We start from the raw sequence: 26,434 nt of genomic DNA on the forward strand, positions 1-26,434 counted from the left end.
TTGCCAAAATGCCATTTATTGCAGTATACCTTTACATGGCATACAGATAACCCAATGTTGCATCTCCTGTCAGAACTCATATTTCATTTGTACCACTTAAATAACACAGAATGTCATGTTTGTTTCACAAACTGTCAGTTAAGACTACCAAAATATACAGTTTTTTTCCTTTCCCCCTAACAAGGTTGTGAGGTACAACTGAATTTTACTACTTTATCTTCCTGTGCTTTACAAGAACCTTTTCATAGATAGACCTATCAAACATTTCTACATTCCTATACAAAGCAAAGAATTACAGCTGAAATTAACACCATCTGGTCATTGCATTAACCTATAAAAATTCATTCAGTAACAAAAAAAAAAAAACAAAAACAAAACAAACCCAAAACAAACAAAAAAAAAAACCAACTGAAAACAAAACAACCCTAAAAAACCATAATGGTTGTTGCAGCTTTACTTAAAAAAACAGCCAGCTACACATATGCACAAGTTCTCTGTGTGCATAATAAAGAAGAGTTTGGAATCAAGACATTTTGGGGTTTTTTTTCTTGTGTTTGCAGAGAAGGCACCAATTTTAGCTGCATGGCAGCTCAGGAGTGTTTTATACTTCATTTAAATTACACAGGTTTTTAAGTTTGTCTCTTGACGTGCAACATTTGTACCAACTGTTGCAATATTGTCCAATGCACTCGGATCATTCCCTCTGGCTCAACAGTACAAATATTTACATCAGTTGCAAACACTCCTCCACCCACCCCATACCTTCTGCACTGAGTGACGAGGAACTGAAGTGGCAAGAAGCTACCCAAAGGCAGAGCAGAAGTAAGGCTGGTACAGAACACCACACTCGTGTTCGATGGGTTTGAGACACTCTGGACAACTCCAGACCCCCAGTGGGGCCCCAGTGCCTGACATCTGACAGCACACTGAGCACACGCAGCTTCAGGCATCCAGACTTTGCTCAGGAGGTGCTTTTCTGCCCTTGCTAGACTGACATCCCTGGAGTGGCTTCTCTCCAAAGTGCAGGAACAGCTTCCAAGGAGCCGCTCCGGAGTAGCGAGAGTCAAGCACACCAACTGTTGTATCTGTTTAAGGCCACTACACTCAGCCTTCCCCAGGCTCATTTCAGAGGCTTCTCTACTCCTCGGCTGCAGTCATGACGTGGTGCTTCCCACCTCCCACCCTGTGTGCCATGGCACCCTGTGGCACAGAGATAGCCACGGTGGCCAGAGGTGCTACAACACGCCCCGGGTCACCTGGCACTGCACGGGATAAATCACCTGCAGAAGGACAGCCAACCTCGACTTGGCACCTAGGAAAGGGAATGTCTGAGATGAGACTGCTCAGAAAAATCTACTTCTTACCCACACCTTGAAAGAGAGAGAGGGTAGTGGGACAGCGCAACACTATTGGTAAAATTAACTCTCCGCTTAGTTTTGGGGTTTGCATTTTGCTAGCGTATGTATCAACTGCTTATGAGCTGGTTCTGAGTATGGGATAATGCTTCCAAAATATAAGTTATTTTAAACCACGTGACAGTCATTTGTTTACCCTGCCCCTCACACCTCCTTTCAGCAGAGATCAAGTTCAGCTTGGTGTTTCATAGGCATTAAGTGCTCCAAATACAGCTGTCAGAAAGAGCTAGAGGATAGCAGTGTACCAAATGTCTGCCCAGCACAGCCACTTGTTACACTCAAAACACATCTATGAGTTAAATAGGAAGGATCCCTGCTATACAGAATCTGAGCACTGATAATTGGTTATTTTTGCTAGCCCTTTCCCTAAATATCAAGAGTTTTATACACACAGTGCTCCCTTATCTTCTCCCACCGCCTGTCCCAGCAGTCTTTAGATAAACCAAAGTGAGTTTAGGAACTTGCAGTTCCAATTCTGTTTGAAAAAAAAAAAAAAAAAAAAAAGTTGTGCAAGAAAGCAGGGAATGGTTCAATGAATCCAGATCTACTTTGTAGTTACAAAATTTCCAATGGCAAAGTGGTAAGGGCAAATAACCCAATGATCATATGGCTTAAGTTTAATGCAAAGCACACTAGGAGGTCCACGTGCAGGGAGAGAAGAGTCCAAGAAAGATGAAATAAGAAGTGTCCTGAAGATCAGTGTTTATGCATAGAATTCCTCTTGTTTGTGTGGTTTTTGGTATCCTCCGTTAGACTGTTTTGGTTCATCCAGTGAATAGCTGCCTTCATCTTTCTTCTTCATTCTGTACAGCATAAATGCAACTAGAAACACTGCAAACACCAAGCCTACAAGTCCTCCAGCAATAACACCTGGAAGGGGAGAAAAAGACAGATTACTCTAGATGCCATACCAGATAGTGCTACTATAATTTTAAGTTCCAGACTGTTCCTTACCTGTCCCTGGCTTAATGACTTAAATTAATTTGTCCTTCTGTCCCCTCCCAAACCAAGCACCATTACCAAGCACCTGCTCAAATACAGCAGCCAGTCCTAGGGACATGGATCTCCACTGGGCCATGCTGCAAAGCACACAAGGCTATGGTGTTCAACCCTGGTAACTTGACTAAGGCAGCAACAGAGAAATTTTACTGTAATTTTTCAGAGGAGTGAAGGAAGAGGTTTAAATGAATTTGCAGATAAAGCAGCCACTGCTAGCTGCTGTTAGCAGACTAATATTTGCCCCTGTTTGGGTTCTGACAACACAGAATCATCACCCTCCTTTCAGAGGTCTAACATAAAAGGTTGGCTTCCTTGCTCAGAGATGTATTTGCACAGCTGCAGCTTCTGCTGCCTGAAGACTCCTACAAGAATCTGCTTCTAGCAACAAGAGATCCAAAATATCTGGTACCTCCAAGAACTTCTTTTCTATCCATAATTCCCGAGGCTCCTGCTGCTTTGGCATTCCTCTCAGAGTCAGCCAGTACTTCTGAGTTCTGGGTGGGGACAGAATCCTCCTCTTTAGTCAAGATGAAGTCTCCCTGTTGGGACATACAAGGCAGGTTATTCATGTTTCTCATCATGTCTGTTTCTGGAGACTTTCCCCATCTAAAACCCTCCACCAACCATAACCTACTAAACCAATCACTGTTTTTGACAAATTAACACCCATTCCCACCAAACCAACTTACTACATGCTACTAAAGGCATCTCCCTGGGAAGGGTGTCAGAACTGTTAATCCTCACCGGGTCTCCAGAGCCATCTTCAGAAACCTCCTCATGTGTAGGAACAACATCCTTGGGAGCTGTGGCTGCGGGGGTGACAGCGACATCTCCCTCACCATGGACAGTAGAGTGGGGCTCGGGTGTCTCCTTGGTGTCTGGCACAGCAGAGCTGGGCATTTTAGGTTCAAGCTCATGGACCACAGCAGAGGCTTCTGAAGGAGTCACATGAACCATGGAAGGAAAGTGAGCAGTGGGGCTTCTCACTGTTGTTGTGACTACATGGCTTGTTGGCTTCCCATCAGGTGAGCCCAGGATGGATACTTTGTCCTTCACAGCTACAACTGGTTCCTCTGTCACCAGATTACTAGTTGCAGAAGGAGATATTACTTCTTTTTCAGTTCTGCTCTCAGTCCCAGGAAATGGCTGTTCACTGAAATCCACTGCTGCTGCCAGTACTGAGGAATTAGTTGATTCTCCTGGGATTCTCCAGGTGCGAGACTGGTCAGTCAGGGGACCTGCAAAACAAACAAATAAATATCATCCTTGGCCACTTTAAATGCCTGTTAATAGTATCTTCAGGACACTGGTCTAAGGAGGATGCTTAACCTTCACAGTCAATTTTGATAGTAACAGCTGTTAAGTTTGTAATTCCTCATCTTTTTCAGTGGAATAAGGAAGGGACAGACCAATGTGCTATTCAACAATACTTCGTTAGTCATCTGCTTCTCCCCAGGGCAAAAATGTCTGTTTGTGGTGAGGTTGACAAGAGAAATCTGCTTTCAGTACACTGGCTCCTCAGGGTGGTTATCTGAGTCTTTTTCCATAAACACTTTTATTTGATTCAGAGCAGTCACACCTTCAGTCCCTACTATGTTTGGCACTGATTTCAGGGTCTTAATTTCTGCAGAGTTTAATCTAAAACACAAGCCTGTGGCTGGAAAGAAACAGAAGGATAGCATGCTTCAGCTTTCAATAGCTTGCTCTTTTCTCACTAGCATCCCCTCAACTTCAGCACTGAACACCAAGGGTCTCTCTCATGCAGTTTAGCAATCATTTTTATAGACTTTTTCCCCTACCCTAAATCCCCTTTATCACTTATAAAAACCTATGGCCTATGGGAACATGCACATCTGATGACAGACAAAAGTTTGCACTTGATACATGTTGGTAGGCTGTGCTTTACACACCTCAAACATTATCTCCTACCTGCTCATACGGGGCCTTGTTATGATCTCTCTTCCCCATGAGTGAAGAATCACTCCAGTTTCATAACATTCTGCACACAACATCTCACATTAGCAGTCACATGGAGTCTACCTCTGCTTCTGCTCCCTTTCAAGTCTTCTACAGCTCATTTTCTACTGATTGTTAGCATCTCAAGGAATACAAGATTAACAGATTAGACCCTTTCTCTGTTCCCAGCTCTCACATTCTGGGGCAGGGGTGTGTGTGTGGGTTCCTCTCTCTACCCCCCTTTCACTTGGGTGCTTACTGAGATCTCAGTTCCCACATCCTGGATGGATCAAGCACTACCAGCACAAGTGCTAAAAACTCACCTGCACCTGAACCTGAGAACATATCATCTTCATCACCAGATGAATCAAGGTCTTCAGGGGGAAGGTTCAGATTTGTAGTTTGCTTTAAAGAGAAGAGCAAAAAGATGTGTCAGTGATGAGACTGAAGAGATCGGGTTACTTGCACAGAGTCCTCCAGGGATTCCTAGAGGTCACACACTTTTTTTTCAGATTGCATTTTTTCACCTCCTCTCATTCCAGCTCCCCTCCCCAATAGTAGCTCTGGTTAATCTGTTTGGTGTTGGAAAGGTTGGTTGCTGTCTCCCTTCTCTGCACTGCTTACAGTCTGCAGTTGCTCTGAGAAAGAAGAAAGCAAGGAATCCATTCAGTGCTGCGTCCAGGCAATGCTCAGTCCTTACCAGCCTGTGTCACCTGCTGTTTGTGTCTTCTCTACCTACCAGCCACTCCATCTGCAAATCACTGTATTAATTCTAAGGAACAGGAGGGAAGGGGAGGCAAAGTAGTTTGTCTTTTTTCCAACTCAAATACTATTCACATATCTGACACTACAGCACCTGACTGGAAGGAGAATCAAAGTCCCTTTGTATTGAGTGTGGGCACTCAAGCCCAAGAATAAGAGATAGAAGCCAGCCTTCTCTGCTGGAGAATAAGCCCTGAGTTTTCTCCATTTAGACTCCAAGGAGTGCACCAACCAGCACTGAAATTCAGTTGCTGAAACAAGAGGCCAAACCCCTGTTCTGTGGCACTTGCTTGTCAGAGCATACAACACTTAAAGCTATTCAGGATCTCCAAAGATGACAACACTCTTTTAGTGTTTACTAATTTGCTAATTACAGAATGATTACTTCATGCATCTCATTGGCCTGTGCTGTATATACTTACTGCTCCTATCACTACAACATGCCTGACTCTCAGCTCATGACTAGCCTTAGGTTTATTTCTGCAGGGCTACCATTACCTAACCAGTCATTTTTCCCTTCTCACATTTCAAACCAAAGACCTGTAAGTCACTTCTTCCGAATTTCATCTTTTTGACATCCAAATACATTCCCTGTTTTCACAAATTTTGACTTCCATCCCATCCTCAAGTCATCTTTGTCACCCCTTTCCAGCACTGCCATCTGCAAGTTTAGACGTCATATTGAATCATCCAAGCTGTGGGATCCCTATGATCCCAAGAAGTGCAAAGTCTCATTTTATTATGTAAAAAAGGACATATATTCTTGCCAGCTTTGCAGCCAGGCCCACTGTATTTCTCTAACTTGCATTAACCTAGTGTCACTTAAAAAGGAATATAACATTCATCTTCATCCCAGGAAGAAGTTAGCCAGCACCAGTATATACTGTCAAAACAATCTAGCTCCATAGTTGTAACTTCATTACAATGGATGTGTTAACTGGTCCTATCTCCTTCTTATCTTAAGACAGCAGGTTATTCAGTTTTCTCTTCCATCCTTAATATGCTATCCATTCCCCACATTTCCACAGAACTAGTTTCCAAAGTAGTTAACTTAACTAGCCCATTAGATTCCACCTCTCTGAAGAGAAGTAACCAAGTTGCCACCAGCCTATTCATCCCCAAGATCTTACTCCTTCTAGGCAATTATTGTAGTTATATGATTTTTTTTTAAATAACAAGAAACTAGGAACAAAAATCTGTCATATAGACATAAATTTTTAAGCTCTTTTCTTCCCTACTGAAAATAAACCCCCAAAGCACTATTTCTTAAGCTTCTGCAAGCATATTTCTAGAGTGAATTGCCCTTCGATCTCTTGCTTAACTGCAAGTCATGAGGTAATTCTGATTTTTAGATTTGTCCCTGCTTGTTTGCACTGTGCTTTTGCACCCTTCCACAGAAAGTAGGTCAGATAAGTACTTCCAGTGTGTTTTCCTTCTTGTGTGGAAGGGTGGTGACTCACACAGGCTGATCTCACTACATTTCAAATATTAAAGAGTAGGAACTGTTGGTGCATAAAGAATAAAGAAAGAACTGCCAGGCTGCCCAAAGTCGGCTCCCTCGCGTGCCCTTTCCAGCACGTTCAGAAGATAAGTGAGGCCTTAGAAATTGCACAGTTTTTGTTGATAGGAGGTTGGGGACCATTTTTCTCCCTTACTTCTCACACCAGCAGTGGCAAGCACAGCCCTTTGTTCTTTCACCCAGCCTGGCTGAGTGCAAAAGGGGAAGGTGCTGCTAAAGGTGGGCGTTGCATTCTCCTCCCAGTGGGAAGACTTGCTTGAAGCAGCTAGGAGGCAAACTCTGCAGCTTTTTATTGAATCAAGGGACTGCCAATACAGCTTAAGATTGTGTCACCATGCACCTTCAGCTAGGATCAAGGCTACCTTTCTCCCAAATATTCAGGGGTAGCTCATACGGATTTCCAACAACACCTGGGCAGACTGATCATCTGCAGATCTCAACAATCCTCCTGAAAGGATCACAGACTGCCAAGAAATAAAATGGCAACTCTTGATCTTGACTACTGAGCCTGCACCTCTTCCCCTTGAAGGGTTAACCGGTGAGGCTTGTTCAGCTGTGCCACCTTTCCTTTGTCCTTAGGGAGTATGTCCAGCCACCCTACCCTTACACTCCCCTCAACCTGAGCTCTGAGCCTCTTCCCAGGCTGCTGCAAGCTCTGCTTCTCCACAGCCTTTCTTATGTACCCGTTTGATTCCTAGTTTGATTTCTGATCCGAGCAGGGAGAGTGAGGTTCTCCTCGGGGGTCAGATGCCCAGTGCAGCCCAGTCTAAACCAAGGGACACCCAGTGGTGTTCCAGTGCAGAGCTGTCCAGCACCCACCCTCCAAACACCACGGCAGACTCAGACCAGTCCGAGTGCCCTGAGGCTGGCTGCTGCACTTAAGAGAATAACAGAAAACATGAATCAGGATCAGTAGAGCCTGCTTTCTACACTTTTATATGAGAACTTAGGGAAGTTACATGTCCCAAAGGGCCATGTCCCCAGCTGCTCCTCTGGGCATTGTGGCACCTCCCTTTGACCAGGCAGTTTGAGGATTGGGATCTGAGAGGGACTTTCTTTAGCACAAATACTCAAGGGACAGCAAAGGATTATGCTCATGTGGATAGCAGTCAGAATACCCACAAAGTGCTGTAATTTCATGACATCATCCAATTTCATGACACACGACCATTAAGGAACATTTGCCCAATTTATGTAACTATATGGTTATATAAAGGCTACATTTCTTGCTCCATAAATTACAGTTTCAATGGGCATAAAAGATGGCAACTTCCCCACAAAATACAAGTACTGCAGAAAGGCCATGATTCTATAATGATCTGCTGCTGAAGGATTTCAGACACAGCAAAGTTAGAAAACACTGACTCAGGACAGCATTGGAAGGGACTGAACTAATTTGGGTTTGCATCAGGAAGACAGACCGTGCTGTTCAAACAACAAACACCTCATGGTCAAGTCTTTTCCATGACCTTTCATTGAAACTGACTTATACCAATGGGAAAGGATTTGATTAGCCAAGAGGATTAAGGGCACAGAACACTGGGTTATGCTATCATACAAAAGTGCTGAAAATAATTCCGGCTTGAAACAAGCTTACTCTGCCTTTCAGACAGTGGATCCTTTGAAGGATCTCTGATGGTATCTCATGTATTCTAGTCAAAAAACCTTTACATTCTTATCAAGCACCTAAAACATGTTGCTTTTTTACTATTTAACAAGCTTTTATGGCTTTGTTGGGGTTTTTTTAGCAGTTCAGACAACTGGTTGAAAATACTTGTCTAGTCCTTTTGATTTGCTGTCACTGAATTCAGTTGCATGTGAGGGGTAAAATTTTGAACCATATTTTTGATGTGCTTTGAGCAGTTCTCATTAACCAGTGGAAGACCCTCTTCCGCAAGGATCAAAGCAGCCTGGCTGGGGATACCCTGGGGTGACTGTTAGCTTCTGCTCTTGCTGAGCACTTCATTGTTGCAGAACAATAGTTATTCAGTTCTGCTGGGACAACCAGAAAGCTGCTTAGTGGCATCTTCAATTTAATCAACAATGGGCCAGGCTTTCACAACTCATTAGCAATATTATTGGATCCAGAAGGCTGACACAGTCCAGACTTTTTTTCTTTTTTAAAATATCATTTTTAACTATTCTTGAATCTTCATCTTGGTCAGAGTCTCAAAACATGAGTCTTTCTGGTTTATCCCATCAGCTGCTACAGAGCTCCCTCCTATTACAGCAGAGATCTGAAGCACATTCTCATGATGAGGGGGAGATTTGTAGTTGATTAGTTGATCTAACCCTGCCCCAACTAGGAACCACATTTATTTAATTTAATACATGCAAAAGGAAAGAGCTTTTCTCAAATTGCTCTTTGAGGTAAGCAAAACCACTGGCTTTGCCACAAGCTGCTACAAGCCCTTAACTAGATTAAGGATGATTTGTATCCAACTCTTATTAATCCAGTTAGTGATCTGCAGTGTCAAAAACACTTGAAATCCTCCATCATCTAAATAAAGCTGTAAAATTTGCACATTTATTTCTCCTAATAAATCCTTCTTACTCAGCTGAAAAAGAATGAACTGTAATGAGCTCTCCCACCTCAAACACCTCCCTAACCATCCTGCGAGAGTATTATAACTGCATGGGAAGGAAAACCAATGGTTTACTCTTGTTTAAGAGATATACAAGAGCAAGACAAGCATTTGCTCTGTAATTTGGCTACAATAGAGCATCTAGAAGAATACTTTCACAAGAATTTGAACAAATAATTCTTAAATAAACTCAAAACAGAAGGGTTTGTCTTTCACCTTTTCCTGCACACTAAAGAAATGCTATCTGAGGTACAGCAGCCTGAAGAGCTTCTAACCTGCAAGTAATATTGGTATTAGTGTGGGAGGAAGACAAAACCACCCGCTGAAGGAAACTTTGGCTTTGTGAAACCTTGATATTCTGCAGTTAATAGCCCATGCACAATTAACTCCAATCCTAGATGTTCATGGTCGAGAGACATGAACATAAACGGTTAAAGGGGAAAAAAATTAAAAAGAAAACCACCCAACAAACAAAAAAACCCCCAACATATAAAAACCACCAGCAACATCCTCATCTATCCCCTTATTATTACAGACATACAGACTCAGGAATTAAGTTGGCCATGCAGACCTTCTCTTTAAGTCAGCCATAAATTCTAGAATAACAGAAAGAGAGCTGATGCTTTTATATGGCAAGTCAAGAGTAAAGCTTGCATGCAAGCCTGCTACATCAGAACTCGGCAGCAGTGTGGCACCACCTGACCTAAATTCTCTTGCAGTTGTTTCTCCTGCTACTCCACTGCTCAAAAGAAGCCCTGGTGCTCCTTGGTGATCATGTAGGTTAATGAAAGATTTCTCTTCCTAGGGGAGCCAAAGATGCAGACTAACAGCACAGGCCAAAGACAGCTACAAACCACCCCACAAACAGTCCAGGGGCTGGACAGCCTAGATTTAAGCAGTATTTTATCCCTGGCTAGTATTCCAATCAAGGACTGCCTTGATGACAGGGGTGCTGGAACTATGTGATCTTTATGGTCCCTTCCAAACTAAACCCTTCTATGACTCTATAAACTAAGTCACCAGCACTTCTTACTTCCTAGTGCCCTCCATTTCAGATGGTGGTGTTCCCCTACACCCTCAACAACCTTTTGATGTGTATCAACAAACTTCAGCATCCCCACCCTTCCATCCATCAACCTGTGTCACCTGGAGCAAGGCTGGTTAGTGGCTCAGAGGGCTCTCTTTCCAAAGAGGAGCAAGTGGAAAGCAGAGGGTGCTCTTCCACTCAGCAAAGCAAGCACCATTTTAGCACAAAGGGGTAAGCAAGCCAGTTAATCTGGTTGCTTGTCTATCAGATCATTATTAGTGTAAAGAAATATGGAAAATCTTGGTTAATTGCATTACTGGCCTCCTATTTTTGCATGGTGACTTTGGAGAGGAACTATCTTTGAGGGAGAAGTCCTGGTTGTGTCTGAACTCCGTGATCATCACACAGTAGTTTCTTCTTGGCACTCAGCTCTAAAGGCAGCAAAACACCTTCCAGTAGCTGCTCAAAACAGAATGAGAGCTCTTAGGATCTATTCCACTATGGGCAGAACAAAACAGACTGTAGACTGCCCACTGCTCACTAGGCTTTGATCCTCCTTTTCTTCAAGCTGTAGGAGCATACCCTGATCCTTTGCACTGGCCAGGGAAGAGCATCCAGCTACTCCACAGGCAGAGCAGCCAGCGTCCCAATGCTTTCAGAGGCTCCACACTATTGCCCAATCAGCTTTACATTTTCTCCTTAGAGTGACAGGGCAGCTTTTTTAATTAAGTAGGGCAGAAACACAGTAATCAACATGCCAAGAGCAAAAACGAACCAGCCTGTTGCCATCAGGTTGAGTTTCACATTGTACAGCAGGGCCCTTTTAACTCCCACCTCCCACAAGAGCATGTCACTTCATGCTTCCTGGACCATCCCCTGCAAGTCTGTTTGTGCACTCTCATGGTGAACCAGACCAGGGAACTGGCCTTGTTAAACTAAACAAGGTGGGATGGGGGGGGGAGGGAAGCAAAGGGAAAAAAAAAACCAAACCAAAACAACAACAACAAAAACAACAAAACTACCAAACAAAAAACCCACCAAAAAAAACCAAACAAACAAACAAAAAAACCCCCCAAAAATCCCAAAAAAACAAAGAAAGCAAAAAGAGGATAAAATATCATGCAAAGAATTTTCCAGCAGGACCAGTTTCTCAATCCTACCCAGTGCATGAATGCACAAGTGTTTGTGTTGGCACAGGGCAGAGCGTGGCAGCCAAGGCTGCTCAGGCATTCACAGACTCCCAGCCTGCGTTCTGGGATGCTGACACTCACTCCCCAGCCCGCCGTGCATTATGGAAATGCACATCACCAGACTGCAGGCAACACACAAATCACAGGCTGACTCAGAGGCCACACAGGTTCATACAGAAACGAGCAAGGACAGGGGCTGGGGGGAGAGTTCTCTGCAGTGTTTGCTCACGATGGATGTTTGTTCCAAGGTCTGACAGCAGGGCTTCTGAGTCCTCCCAGCCCTCCTGGGAGTAGGCATACACAGTAGCAAAGGCTAGACGGAACAGAAGCAGTTCTGCTTTCATCCTGGGCCACCTGAACTTTACCGGAGGCCCAGTGCAATTGCCGTGTATTCCTGGACAAAGAGTACATTGGACATCCTTCGTCAGAGAGGGCTGGGCGAAGCTGAGTAGCTGTGTCCCAGAGGGCTGTGGATTCCTCAGCACATGGCAGCAGGGACAGCATCCCAGCTGTGCTCGGAGTCCTCTGTGCCAGCTCTGATGCAGGAGAGCTCAGCTGCCTCTCAGCCAGCTCCTCTAGAAGCCTACTCAGTCCCTCAGCAATACAGAGAGGCGAGTTACAGCCTGTGCTCCTGCTTTTCCACCTGGACAATGTATCAAACAATTACTGCACACTGCTTTCACTCACACCAACCTGCTCCCTCCAGCCAAGCAATGCAGCCCAGGCCAAAGACTGAATCTCACCGCAGATCAGCACAGACATGGCACACAACCCTGTATCAGTGACCCTATAGCCACAATGGGGTCCCTTTTGTCTCCCACGTTCAAGGCAGCCCGTGCTTTGAAGATGCAGTCGAATGAGAAAGCTCATTTTCCTGCAGCTAATCTCATGAGAAGCAGCCAGTTCAGTTTTATGTTATAAACCACTTTTCTTTAAAGATCCTTCCCTGCAGCTCTTTAACATACTTGATAGTTCAGGCATTTGTTTCTTGAGCTAGCACAAGCAAGCCACAGCCAATGTATAAGCTCAAAGGGTTGTGCAAAGTAGGTGCAGCTCACTGAGGCCATGCATTCCGGGAAATTAATTTCAATCTACTTAAACTGGCTTGAGAGATGAGCAGCGAGCTGCCTAAGTCAAGAACAGGCAAACCTAGCTTGTCTTAAAACCCTCTGACTGAAAGTCACCAGCACTTCTTACTTCCTAGTGTAGGAAAACCAGCAGAGAAGATTCATTCTTACAGCAACAGCCACTTCATCTGCTTGTTTAGAAAGGAATAGACCAAGAATTGCTTGGTTTCAGCAGTGGCTAGAGGTGAGCCACCAAGCCCTAAAACCTAACAAAGTAAGGCTAAAGAGGGAAGCACACTGCTAAGCAGAAAATCTTTATGAAATGGAAACCTATCCAGCAGAAGACTCCAGCAGCCCAAACCACATTACCCACACATACTGGTGACTACAGCACAGATAAATGTGATCCTCTTGCCAGCAGAAGAAATTAAAAGTGACAGTATCTAAATACCTGCTGCCTCTTCCTCCTGCTGTGGAGTTCAGGTGAGAAAGAGCAACTCACCTCACATAAGGCATCAGCAGCCACAGCCACTTTAAATAAGAGACTGGAGTTTGCAGTGCTGCCTCCAGCACATATAAACACACTGAGATTGTCTTCAGTGTTCTTTGCCAATTATTCCTAACCAACTGACCTGTGGTGGAGGCAAATTCCTTTCCTTGCCCCATCTCTTGACACCCACTCACCCTGTTGAGTGATCAGCACTGAGGATTGTCATTGCAGTTAAACTTGCTACAGACCCAGAGTTTCTGACAAGTGCAACAGTGGGCTGCAGATTGCCTGATGGCTTCTAAACAGCATGTGCAGGCTGGAGAAGCCATCTCCTTTCTACACACACCTCAAAACCACCCAGCTCCCAGTGAAGCAGACCATTGGCATTGGTATTACAGCCCTGAGGCTGGGTTTGAGGGGAGAGCTGCAAGTGCTGAGTGCCCCATTTGTTCTATCTGGGACTGGCTTCTCCCTGTGAGCTCCACATGGCCAGCATGGGGCTGTCAGCCACTTGCCAGGACACCGAGAGGCTCAGCCCTGCACCTGCAAAGGTGTGGCTATAGGAGAGCAAGATGTGGTCGGTGGCATCCCCAGTCTTCGGATTAGGGTGGTGGCACCCTGAGCATCACTGATGCCTCTCAGCAGCACCAGAACACGTGTGCCTCTCGCCTAGGGAAGCTGATTCCTGGAGACAAATGCTGTGCAATTCAGCTGGTGGTACTACCCATTTCAAATGAGCTCCATGCCAGCTTCTATGTGATGAGCAAACTACCACAAGCAGTGCTACAGCTGCACAAGTGCTCTGACCTGAGCAGATGTAGTCCCAAAAGTCAAAAACCACCTCATCACTATGCTACACAGTATTCTGAGGGGGAAAGAATCTGTTCTGCTTCACCTGAGGAAGGGAAGCCAACATGCAGCCAAGGAACAATTGTCAGACAAGAGTAAATGCAACAGCCTTCAGTGTCCAGACTCAGGGATAAGAAAAGACTCAGGCTCTTATGTCAGGAGTTTCCCTCTTTTCCACCCTGAAGTCCAGAATTACCCAATGTGAGATATGCCAAGCAGCCAGGAGACAAAGCTCTAAGATTTCTTGAAGGATCACAGAAGCATTTTCAGTCTATTACTGATACATATATGCTTCTAATTTGAGCAAATTGCTTGCAGTGCTATACTAAATTAGTGAAATCCAAGTTTCAGATAAAAATCTCTAGCGCACCAAACTAAGATCTTGTACTTAGGGCAGGACTTGTGGTTCCTAGCAGCTAGGATGTTGTTTAAACCTCAGCAGAAGGATGAACTTGCAACCCTGGAGTACCAAAGGTCTCAACTAAAGCCATTGGTAAACTTAAGTGAGACTACTTAAACTTACAAATACTTGGCCTTACAACAACAAAAAAGCAGACCAGGTGTTCCAGCGAGTTACACAGAGTTACAGTGGAACTGCCCAGGTAATGTTTTATAAGAGGATATATCCTACAGCAACCGGATATGCACAAGACAACAGAAGTTACCTTCTATTTGCTTACACTTCAGTGACAGAAACACCTGCCAGCTGCAAGGCCTGCTGCTATCAAACTCTGCTTTATCTTCCCAGCTGATCTGCTCACAGTCTAACTTACAGAACTCACATCAGCTTCTTCATATCATGACAACAGCCCAAGACAAGGCCTTCTTGATTGCTTTTGTGAAAATGCCACATTTTCTTCACAGGGCTGCACAATGAAGTCTCCAATGCATATGAAATTATTTTTTGCTAACAATCTGTATTTTCCATACACACATCCTAGACGTGTTCCCTTGGAATGCTGCATTTCACTATAAATCTCACATTCAACTTCTCGGCATCACCACCAGCCCTTTCAACCACAAGCCCCACTGAAGAGCTGATGGACCAGGGGACTGGAAGCACCCAGAAGGAGTTGCCTGGCTTGAACAAGCACCAATGCAGTTTCTCTCTCTCTGTGCACACCAGATGGCAAGACTAGGAACATCCCAAAACCTGATCCCTTGGTGCTGTTCTTTGTCAGTCTGGTACAGAAGACCTTGACTATTTGCAAAGGAGCTACAGAAGCGAAACTTAGGCAGCAAAAGGAGGTCAACAGTTGGTATTCCACAGCATCCTTCTGATTTGGTCACAGGTAAGCTCCAGCCAGTTCTAAGGGACTCTGTTCTTGCACAGCAGGGCTCACAGCACCAGTCTGTTAAGAATGAACTCATGAGTCTCAATCAACAGCCAGTGGCTGGACACAGACCATGCAGGCAGCTTTACATTTTGGGTTTGACCCAATACAAGGTAGTTCCTGTATCTTGGCAGGTCTTACACTAGCACACAGTGGACTCAATGATCCTTGTGGAGCTCCAAGTCAGTATATTCTATGACTCTTGGTTTTCTTTTTATATTTGTTTCTATGGCTCGCCATTGCCAGCTTAGATCTGATGAAATCAAGTCTCTCCCTACAGTATGAGGCATGTTATCATATTTGTTTTATCCACAGGATCTCAGTGTTGACTAAGCCAAGGTGGTTTATAATGCAGAAGTCATCCCTGCTAACAGATGCAGTTACACCACCATGACTAAGTCATTCACTGAAGGACTGAAACTCCTCCACTACATGCAGGAGGCACATCTGAGATCAGGAATACCCTGTCCCCCTATCCTTAGAGAAGAGTCTTCTCAAAGGCACACTTTCAGCATTACTCCCCTCCTTCCACAACAGTCCTAGCAGCTCCTGAAGAAAAGCATCATGCAAGTGTTTTGGGTGCTACTGGTCTCCTTGGAATAAGCAGCACTAGCTCAGATGGTCTTTGGGTACAGGCTGGACCACATTTCACTGAGTTATTCTAAGGTAGAACACAGTTCAGACTGCATGGATTCCCTTGGAGATGTGCTCACAACCACTGGAGCACATAGCCAGGGATCTACCCACAGGAAATGGCACAGATCAAGCTCACAGTGCTTCCTACTCGACACTAATGATCTCTGTGCTCAGGTTTACAAAAGCATTGCTATTCCTGCACATACTACAGAGCTCTAACAACAGTTGCTTACTGACAGCAGTTGCCCCATTCACAGTTAAGTTATGCAACACACACCTCACTGAGATTATGAGAACTGACTGGTGTGCTTCCATGCTGAGTCACAAGGGTGTTGAAGTATCATTTCAGTGATGAAGCACCACATGAAATCCTCCCATCAGAAACAGTCCTAAAAAAACCCTGCTGCTTCAATTGTGCTTCAGTCACCTATTGTTCCACTCATTTAATTAATGGATATCAGGCATTTTTTGACCAAACACCTACTGGATTAACTAACTCTGACCTAGTCACCCAGTCACACAGTTTCTATCACATCTGTACAGCCGAGCCCTGAACAAGGGACTGTTACAAGGGCAAGACAAATCAGAGTTTCCTTTTGATCTCAGCTGTTATCCAAGTCTCACCTGATGCTGTCATTTTTGGGTATACAGCTTGTTCACCTGTCTTCCCCATGGCCTTCTTCCAGAGCAGTCACCAAATCAAGCAAGGAGATTTGAGTGTAGTGGGAGATACTACCATGTTTGTGCACTCTGGATGCTCTCCTGCCTTGTATGGGCAATTGTAAGATTTTAAGATTTCGACACTCCTGTGTTTCGTCTATACTTTGAAGAGACAAGAGACACACACCACTAATGCCACTGCTGATAGACTGACAGGCACCATGACAAGTCAATAAAAAAGTGCTAAAATTGCAAGGCAAGATGAATGTTTTACTACCAAGTTACTCCTAGCACAGCATGTCCCCTAGTTCAAACCAGTTTCTGTCAAGAGGTAGCACCAGCATAGCCAAGATGTGACATAACAACAGATCAAACTTGTGAGAGACTGTTCAAACACCACTAAGTTGAAGATAGTTCATATATATATTAATAAACTTCTGGGTCTTCTCACTGGTTGCCAACTCTAGCCAGCACATTATCTCTCTAAATAAAGCAGAACACAAAATGCTGAAGGACCACTTTATTTGCCAAGTCTAAAAGCACAGGCTGAACCACTGGCATGTACCAGCACCATCACAACAACACTGAATGCTGTCTCAGGTGTGCAGTATTCACCTCATAATCCTCAACTGATGGATTACACAGGACTTCTCACACCACTGTACTTGCTCATCTCTCTGAAGTATCCAAAACAGGTTCTGTTTCCAACAGAAGAGTTGTGATCCTCTACTGTGAACTTTCACTTTCTTTTACTGGATACTGCAGTTTTCTCAACTTCATAATATTCTGGGCCTGCAGCCAGAGACCCACTGGCTACATCATACTAGTAAATTAATTAATATCAGAGAACATCCCCAGGCACTAGAACACAACCAATACCATCATACTATTAGAGTGATTTATGGCATAGTTTTGAGCCTTGCCAACCAGTATGCCCCCAAATAAGCACAGGAAGGTTCTCAGCAAGCAGTCTGGTGAGGGCAGGGGTATATTACAGAATAGGCCAGAAAATTAGATTTCCTACACAATTGACTCTAGCATTTAAGTTGGTCACAAGACACCTTGTGTCTAATGTGCTTCACTGTACCAGGTTTGTGTGGTAAGATTTTGATAGCAGGAGGACTACAGGAGTGGCTTCTCTAACAAGACAGAACTTCCTCCATGCCTGACAGAGACAGTGCCAGCCAGCCAGGACAGACCCACTGCTGGCCAAGGCTGAGACCATCAGGGACAGCAGCAGGGCCTCTGGGATAACACAGTCAAGAAGGGGAAACAAATTATTCCATGGGTGTAATTGCAGCCAGAGAAGAGATGAGTGAGAATATGTGAGAGCAGCAACCCTGCAGACCCCAAGGTCAGTGAAGAAGGAGGGCAGGAGGAGCTCCAGCCACCAGAGCAGAGATCCACCTGCAGCCTGGGGAAGATCCCCCAACAGAGCAGGGAGGCCATGACCCCATAGGAAGCCCATGCTGGAAGAAGCTCCTGGCAGGACCTGCAGCCCTCATTGAGAGAGGAGCCCACAGCAGACCAAGTTTGCTGGCAGGACCTGTGACCTGGGGGGACCCAAGCTGGAACAGCCTGCTCCCGAAGGACTGCACCGCATGGAAGGGATCCAGACTGGAGCAGTTGATTCAGATCTGCAGCCCATGAAAAGGACTCACACTGGAGAAGTTTGTGGAGGCTCTCTCTTGTGTAAGGGACCCCACACTGGAGTAGGGGAAGACTGTGGGGAATCCTCCCCTGAGGAGGAAGGAGCAGCAGAGACAACGTGTGATGAACTGACCACAGTCCCCATTCCCCATCCCCTTAACTCCTGGGGGGAAAAGTTGGAGAATCTGGATTAAAGTTAAGCCAAAAACGGAGGGAAAAACATGGACAAGGTATTTTTAAGATTTGGGTGTACTTCTCATTATCCTGCTCTGAGTTGATTGGTAATGAATTCAATTCATTTCCCCAAGCCAGGCCCGTTTTGCCTGTGATGGTCACTGCTGAGGAATCTCTCCCTGTCCTTATCTCAACCCACAAGTCTTTTGTTATATTTTTCTCTCCCTGCCCAGCTGAGAAGGGCAGTGACAGAACAATTTCAGTGGGCACCTGGTGCCCTGCCAGGGTCAACCCACCATTTATTTACAAGCACCAGTGTAGGAACGTTTGGTGAATCTTTTTAACCCCTTCTGGCTGCAAGCTTAGTGGGGGAGGGCACACTGAGCATTTAGCACGTTTGAGCTACGAGAATAATTACTTCTAATTATTCATAATCGCGTCTTCCAGCTTGTGTAGAAAGAAGCTCACCAGAGTTTCACAGCTCAGTGCAACTACAGATGCAGACTGGGGAACTTTCTGCAGGTTGAACAGACTTCAGAGGGAGCCGGTGCTGCTGCAGGATGAAGCCAGCAGCTTTCTTCTGCAGGCCATGAGTCAGGCGATGTGAGCACTCGATAGCACAGCACTCCTTGCCACTGCCCAGACATGCCAGAGTCAGCCTCTTTTGTTCTGTGCTTTGTTCACTGATGGGAAAGTAGTCACGATCTAGATGATTCCTCCGTTAGGACAGAAAGAGATTTAGAAGTCAAAGCTGTCTAGCTGCAGGCTGTTAGGCAAGTTTCGATGCAAGCCTCACCACCACTTTTGCACTGCATGTAGGTGCCACTCTCTCTGCTAGAGCCAGTGAGGTGGACAAATCTCATTTGTCCATCAAATCTGCTGGTGTGAGAGTCTCTATCACAGTTTCATAAGCAACAGAGCACAGCAAGTGAGTGAAGAACACTGTATATATTAGCATCTGTGTTAGATATGAATTCAAGCACGCTTTGTGGTTCCTCTAGTTTGGGCTTTTATCCATCAGCTTCCTGACTGAAGAAAGCCTGGACTATGTCCCTAAAGAAGATCCCTATTAGCTGGCCAATGGGATAACAGGTACTCTCCTCTGCAGATACTTTTACCAGAGATTGATGTTTTGGTAGATCAACAGGCTGCTCTGAGCTCTTGTGCTTGTGCAGAGCATAGGTATCAAATCTCCCAGATCACCCTGCTAGGGCCAGAGCACACAGCCTCCAAACTCTGCTGTCAGCTGGATAACAAGTAGCATATGACAGGTACAGAAGTGTCTCTCTGTAAATATATACATACCTATATTTCTATTTCTCCACTCTTCTGGTCTCAAAGCATAGAAAAAGGCAGCATGGGATCCTGTTCTGGGACAGGAAAGAGCCAGGTAGTCTCTTCCTACAGCAGTGCAGCTGCCAGCTCTGATCCCCAGAGAATACACAAAGGCTTCCTACCCACCAGCACAGCCACAGCAGCGCCACTGCTAGGACATGGAGCTTCACAAGAGCTCTCATCTGGAACTCGTTAGGTTAATCACCATTGCTCTCTAGAAAGCAGACTGGCTCCACTCACCCCTGCCCACCTCTGGCTTCAATCTACAGTCTGCTCCTCCAGTAATCCCTGTATGCAAGGGGCTGGACCAGAGCTGCTGCCTGGCTCTGACCAGGATGCATACAGCCACCAGCATTAGAAACTCATTAGCAAGAGCTTTCCTGTGTAATAGCACAGGACAATCATGGTCTGCAGTGCTGCCCAGAAAGCATTCAGCATGCTCCCCTTCCAAGTGGAATGGAGTTCAAGTTTCCTTACATTTAAAAGAGGCAGTAAGCTCCTCATCACGTGGCAGAGGCAGACAAAGAGCAATCCCCCATCCCCAGCCATGGTTTGTGTGTGCTCAGGTGATGGAGCCTGGGCACTCTGAGGAGCTGTTGTGTGAACTGGCTGTACTTTGCAGAAGGTTGGCTGACAGGACTGTGTGCCTGGGACTGCCCACAGCCAAAAATCAAGACTGTCAGCCTTTGCTTCTATGACTGGCAATCAAGACATTGACATTACTGCACAGGCAGTGTAGAAAAGCTACCCAGTGGAGTAGGACAACAAAGAGCTCCCATGCAAGGCAGGATATCCATGAGTATTTCAAGCTGGTTGGTAGGCAGTTTCCTATGTTATATCAGCACCCTTGATTTAGTCAGGAGTCGTTCTGCAAGAGCAATCCAGAAGACCTTTCAGTTATTAGAAAAGCCTGAACATCAAGACACAAAACTAGTGGACATTAAAGAGAACCATGTTGCAAAAACATGGACTATGGAGAAGATAGTTCTGCTAGAGAGCAGAGCAGCAAGACACAGAAGTGCAGCAGCAAGAGTTCTTCAACTGATAATACCCCAAGGAGTTTCTAACTAGAAGCCTAGCAGGGAAAGCCATGACTTACAACACCTCCATGACTCAGTTGTTACTGCAGCTCCAGTGACTCAACGGGAAGTTCTATTGCCAATTCCATCCAAATCCCACTAACACACTGGTTCCCATCCAGCAAAGCAAGCCTCACTGGTGAGACTGGTCTCAGCAGCAAGATACAAACATTACATTCGAGCATGGCAAGGTGCCCAAGCTAACAGACTCCATTGGACCCGTGCCGGTTCCACAAGACCCAGAACGCCGACTGCAGCCAAGCACTGCTTGAGAAACACAGAGCTTGGGAAACCACCACATTAGCAGATGTTGCCCCACAAGAGCTGCTTGTAGGAGGTCCAAATGTTATCTCACCTTGAGGTGAGGCTTCACAGAGCAGTAACTTTTCCATTAGCATCTCCACAGCCAACAGTTCACTATCCCAGGTTTCTAGCCAGGCCACACAGGGCTCATTGCTGTGGTACACCAGTAGCCAGCAGAGTAGCAGTTCAAGTGAAGTACATTCATCAGCCCTAACTCAGAGACTTAACACTCAGCATTCCAAAGGAGGCACCACATGCCTTCTGCATTTAAGAGTCTCATCTCAGCTCAGAAGTGAACCTATGAGAAACATCAGAAGTCCTTGCACTGTTGGTGAGAACAACTTCTCCACTGTAAGTTCACTGCCTATATCAAAGTCTAGGGAGTAACAAAAGCTCCTCACGTCTGATCCACAAATAAACAGTGTCTTTAAATATTACAGTGCTCTGATGCTTACTCAACAGTCCACAATCATCCCCCCAAATACAACCACTTATGTTTCTGCTCACTTCAGAATGCTGAGACAGGACCCAGCTATAATCCCTAATTTCTTCCACACCTTTTAGCAGAGCAAGACTACAGTTACACTGGAACAGGAGAGAGCTGCTGTTCTAGCCATTAGCTGATGCTCCCCACTGCTTTGCTAGTTCTCTTGGCAGGAGCAACACCTGTCCAGTCTGTTTGTTTATGGAGAGAGTTACCATAAATTTCCACAGATAGAAAGTCCATCACTGTGAGCTAAATCGCTCTCAGATAAAGGCACCAGAGTAAAGGTGTTTGTGCTACTCTTATAGGCAACTTGAGAGCTAGCCAAAAAAGCCCTGACAAAGCAACTCACCTTGGAGCTGACGTGCAGGGGCTGGTCAGATAATCATGCCTTGGCTCTAATGAGGGCTTAAGCACCCAGCATACACAGACACCTACATTTAGGTGCCTCAGAATCAGCTGAACACTGTCCTGAGGGACTAGTGCCATTTGAATACAGCAAGCCCATCAATCTCCAGCTGTCATGCCGTGCTGTATTAGATGTCTTCTACTCTTTATTATCTCAAAGCTATTAGGATGAAAACACTAACGCTGCAATGCTGAAGCACTGCAATTTTATAATTGGCAGGACCTACTCAGGTAAAGGCCCTATCTTCTCTCTCCTAAGAGCTCCCTCCTCCCTGTATGGAGGGCCTAAAATCCCAGCTCCTCAGACGCCAGAAACAAGTGTGGAATGTCCTTCTCAGGGGTATTAGTATGGTTCTTGGACACAGAAATAATTTCAAAGTTAGGACAAAATGCTGGTATACAGGCCACCTGGAGACATCTGAGTACAGGCAATGCAAAACACATACTTAAAATGGACCGATTTTGCTGCTAAAACAGCAGCCTACATTTCAGGTTTGTGCACTAACTTAATTTTAGAAGGCTTACAGGTTTCTTGCACTTGCTGTAACTTGTCTCAGGTTGTTAAGAGAGGATTGTTTGTTTCCAGAAATTTCAGAGTGCTGCCATTAAAAATGTTACCTCTTCTCACCACTTGAAACTAAGAGAAACCTGGAACAAAGACTACAAAACTGCACCAGAGCCCCCTTACACCATACAAACTCCAGCTCATCTGCCACTGCTCTACTCAGAGCTGACCAGATACAGTAGCCACCATTTCACCAGGAAGTGGCCACCAGCAAGTCAGCGTTCAGATGGAGAAGCTCTGTTTACAGTGCTAGATGAATATTGTGACACTGCTCTGTGCATACTATAGAAGAAAGTGTTGCCTCCTTATCCACTGCCTGCATGCTTAACAAGCAAGCTGGACTACCTAATTTCTTCTAATTAGTTTACGTTCAGATAGGAATGACATCACCCTTGGAAAAAAGTGGCCTGCTCTGCTAAGCTTGTGTCAACCACCAGCGTGCACCTACACCAGACCAAACAATCAGAACTCTCCTTCTCTCACCATATGGGCCGGATTGTCCACTGCCCTCCTGATGCAGGATGTGAATCTTGGCTCAGTTGCCTTCTGGCAGTGTTATACTGTGTAAAAGTTTCCAATTTAGAGAATAAGGTTAAACTGTTAAAATGGTAAGGCGTATCAGCCTTCTTATTTCAAGAAGTCCACGCCCCCATCATAACAACAGAAGGCAATTACTCTCATAAAGAGTGTTTCAAGTAATAAAGTGTCACCTTGAAGGACACCAGGAACCACCCCAATCATTCCTGCAGGTAAGAGTACTCAGGAAGAAAACGACTATTGTTTGGCCACTTTCTTGCTCCTGTATATTATTCCAATGACAATATACATAGGTGAGTCAACTTACACAACAAGAGCCAAGGGCCAAGCCATGTGCCAGCAGCAGTGGCATCCATCCCAATGATCAGACCACCATGAACCCAACACAACCATGGCAATGCCCACAGCCCTGCAGTCTGGCAGATTCAAAGTACTGTGTAAAGTCACTCTGTTTCTGTGTCCAACACAAGAGGTTTTCAGCCACTCAATGCAAGCGGGAAAGGTAGATTAGTCCCTATCACTGACATTTTGACATGGGGGAAAAAAGCCGTGTGATCACCAGAAGGGAAAGAGCCTCAGTGCTGAGTCACCCTGGAGAGCCCCGAGGACTTCTGCTCCTCCGTGTGCTCACCCTTGAAACCCTCTCGATCTGCAGTGCCACCCAGCCCGACTGTCTTGTAGGCACAGGAGAACTCCAGACAAGGATTTGCTTCACGTCCTTATCATTTCTAGTACGGAATATTTATCACAGGGCAATTTTATCCAAATACAGTACAGAGGCTGCAAATTAACTGGAGTTTTCCCACGTCATTAAGCAGAAGCTTACTCAGAAGTTGAGAGCAGAGCCCTCCTCCCATGGAATAGCGCTGCCTACACTCACATGTTTGTAATTTTTAGCCATCTCATAACGACTCACTGCCATGTGGGCTAGGAGGGTCCATGTCCAGAGCTACAGACAAAGTTCACAGACAGAACGGTACAGTAAAACCAGAGGTATTTCGAGCAGCTCAGATCCCACTGTGCACTTTGTTCTGCCACTCCTTATCTGACTGGTGCTGCAGCTCATCCCTAGGCAAGTTTTCAATCAATCATTTCAGATAAAAAAGAACCTGCCAGTTTTACTTCGATGGCCCTGCCTGCTAAAACTACCTCATGCTCCACTTTTTCCTCCTAACTCATCCAAAGGGGAAGACTCCACAACCAGTGCACACTCAGGTGTGGTGGGGGGAACATGGGAAGCAAAGAAGCTCGTCCCTCATCTCAGAAGCAAGGGATGGGACTGGGGCTTTGTGTCCCTCGAGAGGCGGCCACGAGGCCTCCTGCCCCGCACCCTCCGACGGCACACGGGGCTCGACGGCGCCCAGGCTGCCAGCACAGACCTGGAGCAGCGAGCACAGCGCTCCAGGGGCTGCGGAGCCGGGAAAGGCGCTGGCAGGCGGGGCGGGAGCAGGAGCAGGAGCAGAGCCATCATGCCCTGTCCGCGGATGACACCTGGCGGCTGCTGTGCCGCCGGGACCAGGGCCGGGGCTGCCCCGAGAGCTCCTCCGGGACACGGCAGCGGGACGAGCCTCGCCCCGCGGGGTCACCGCGCTCCGGGGAGCGGGGCCGGGTCCGAGCTCCGGCACCGGGGCGGCCGTGAGCCCAGCCGGGCAGCACCGGGACCTCTGTTTCCGCGGGCAGAAAGCGGAGTCCAGGCGTACCCTGCACGGGGCTGGGGCTCTGAGGCACAAAGGCGGCGGGGAGCCGCCGACCCGCGCTCCCCGGAGCACGGCAGGAGCGTCCCCTCTTCGGGAGTCACCGTGACTTCGGCGGCAGCCGAACCACAAAGGGCCACATGCCAGCGCTCTCCAGGACCCGCCGCTCACCGCCGGAGGGACGGCGGGAGCATCCTCCCCCCACCCCCCGGCCCTCCCGGCCACACCGCGGGGTCCCGCGGCCGGCGGGGGGTGCGGGGAGCGCGGCCTGCCCGCCCCGCGGGCCCCGGGGCGGAGCCGCCGGCAGGTCGGGAGCCGCCGCGGCGGGTCTGGTTTGAATTAAGGCAGCCGGGGCAGCCGGGCTGGAGCCCGCCGCCAGCACAAAGGCCACCGCAGCCCTCCACCCCGGGCAGGGCTGGGCACCGCTGCGCTCCCCTGCGGGAACCCATCGAAGCGGGGAGCCGGGCGGTCCCCCCAGCCCGGCCCGGCCCGGCCCAGCCCAGCCTGCCCCGGTGGTCCCAGCCCCGCACCGCACCGGGCCCCGCCGCCCCACGTGCGCCGCGCCCGCCCCGCTCCGCTCAGCTCACCGGGACAGCAGCCTGGAAGCAAAGGGCCACCAGCCACACGGCCACCACGTTTATCATCCTTCCTCCTCGCCGGGCCTCGGGAGCGCGCAGCTTGCCCCTGCTTCCCGCCGTCTCCAACGCCGCTCTTGCTCCGCTCCTCTTAGAATTGTTTGAAGTAGCTGCGGGTTCGCTCCCTTTTTGTGGTTTCTCTTTTTTTTTTTTTTTTCCTTTTAATTTCCCTCCTTTTTCCCCTCCGCACGCAGCCGAACCAGCCTCCCAGCAGCGCTCTGCGATGGCGAGGAGTTGAACTCTGTCTTTTAATGAACCCACTGCAACAACCTTCACCTTACGGCCACCCCCCGGCCGGCCCCGCCTCCGCCCCGCTCCCCTCCCCTCGGCTCGGCTCGGCTCGGCTTAGCCCGGCTCCCCGGCCCGGCCTGGCCCGGCCCTGCCCTGCCCTGCCTTGCCGTGCCCCGCCGCCCGGCCCCGTTTCCTGCCGCCCTACCTGCGCCGGTGCCCCCTCCCCAGCCGCTCTCCCCCGCTCCTCCGCCTCCGCCGCTTCCCTTCCACTGCATTCCCAGATTTCCTCTCTGGCAGAGCCATTGCTCCCGCCGAGCTTCCTTCCCTCTCGCTAAAAATAATAATTCTAAATAATAATAATAAAAATAATAATGATGATACTGTTAGAAGCCCTCCCTTCCCGTTTCACTGTGGGAAAAGCCCGGGCGCGCTCGGCCGTCTCCCCCCGGCGCCGCTCCGGAGAGAGGGGCGGGAGCGCTCCCCGGTGGCCCCGCACCCGGGGCAACCCTCCGAGCTCCCGGTCACCTCCAGAAAATACGTGTTTAGGGAGTGAGGTGTCTTCCCTCCTGCCCGCGGGTCCCCGGGGTCGGCCCCATAGCCTCTGCCTTCGTGCACACGTTTTCCTGCCGCTCGGAACAGGATTTCTGGCAGCGTAAAATGCTGCGAGAGGTTTGTGGCAAAAAATTCCGCTTTGAAAGAAGCGCCCTCCTGCAACTCGTCCTATTTTTTTTTTTCTGGAGTTAAAAGCGACTTCAGTGCTGCTGTGGCTTGGTCTTCGCACGTCCCACCGAGGATGGCAAAAATGAGGCAACAACCATCCAGCGAAAACACAGCGCGGAACGAATTGTAT

The 26,434-nt window shown here is 47.2% G+C and overlaps 1 protein-coding gene across 2 annotated transcripts; it reads right to left on the reverse strand.

Annotated features, from left to right (window-relative positions):
• On the reverse strand, nucleotides 1-26,129 carry SDC1 (syndecan 1). Of its 2 annotated transcripts, XM_088162457.1 has the most exons (6): nucleotides 26,110-26,129; nucleotides 25,306-25,571; nucleotides 4,694-4,775; nucleotides 3,159-3,652; nucleotides 2,824-2,953; nucleotides 1-2,285 (listed from the first exon to the last, which is right to left on the reverse strand). In XM_088162457.1, the coding sequence occupies exons 2-6, from the start codon at nucleotides 25,360-25,362 to the stop codon at nucleotides 2,119-2,121; spliced, it is 930 nt and encodes a 309-aa protein (XP_088018583.1). In that variant the 5' UTR covers nucleotides 25,363-25,571; nucleotides 26,110-26,129; the 3' UTR covers nucleotides 1-2,118. The 2 variants fall into 2 exon arrangements, with proteins under 2 accessions (XP_088018583.1, XP_014750422.1); XM_014894936.2 differs by lacking the exon at nucleotides 26,110-26,129 and having other exon boundaries at nucleotides 25,306-25,646.
• Between the last annotated feature and the right edge of the window lie 305 nt (nucleotides 26,130-26,434).

The sequence above is a fragment of the Sturnus vulgaris genome, chromosome 3 (genome assembly GCF_052056855.1).
Source record: "Sturnus vulgaris isolate bStuVul1 chromosome 3, bStuVul1.hap1, whole genome shotgun sequence".
NCBI classification, from domain to species: domain Eukaryota; kingdom Metazoa; phylum Chordata; class Aves; order Passeriformes; family Sturnidae; genus Sturnus; species Sturnus vulgaris.

What these genes read in the sequence shown, in the direction of transcription:
- SDC1 (XM_088162457.1), bottom strand. Translation starts at nt 25,362, where the DNA reads ATGATAAACGTGGTGGCCGTGTGGCTGGTGGCCCTTTGCTTCCAGGCT. An exon ending in AAGATGGCTCTGGAGACCCG is followed by an intron (nt 2,954 to 3,158) that starts GTGAGGATTAAC and finishes ATGTCCCAACAG; the next exon opens with GGAGACTTCATCTTGACTAA. An exon ending in TAGAAAAGAAGTTCTTGGAG is followed by an intron (nt 2,286 to 2,823) that starts GTACCAGATATT and finishes CTCCCCTTCCAG; the next exon opens with GTGTTATTGCTGGAGGACTT.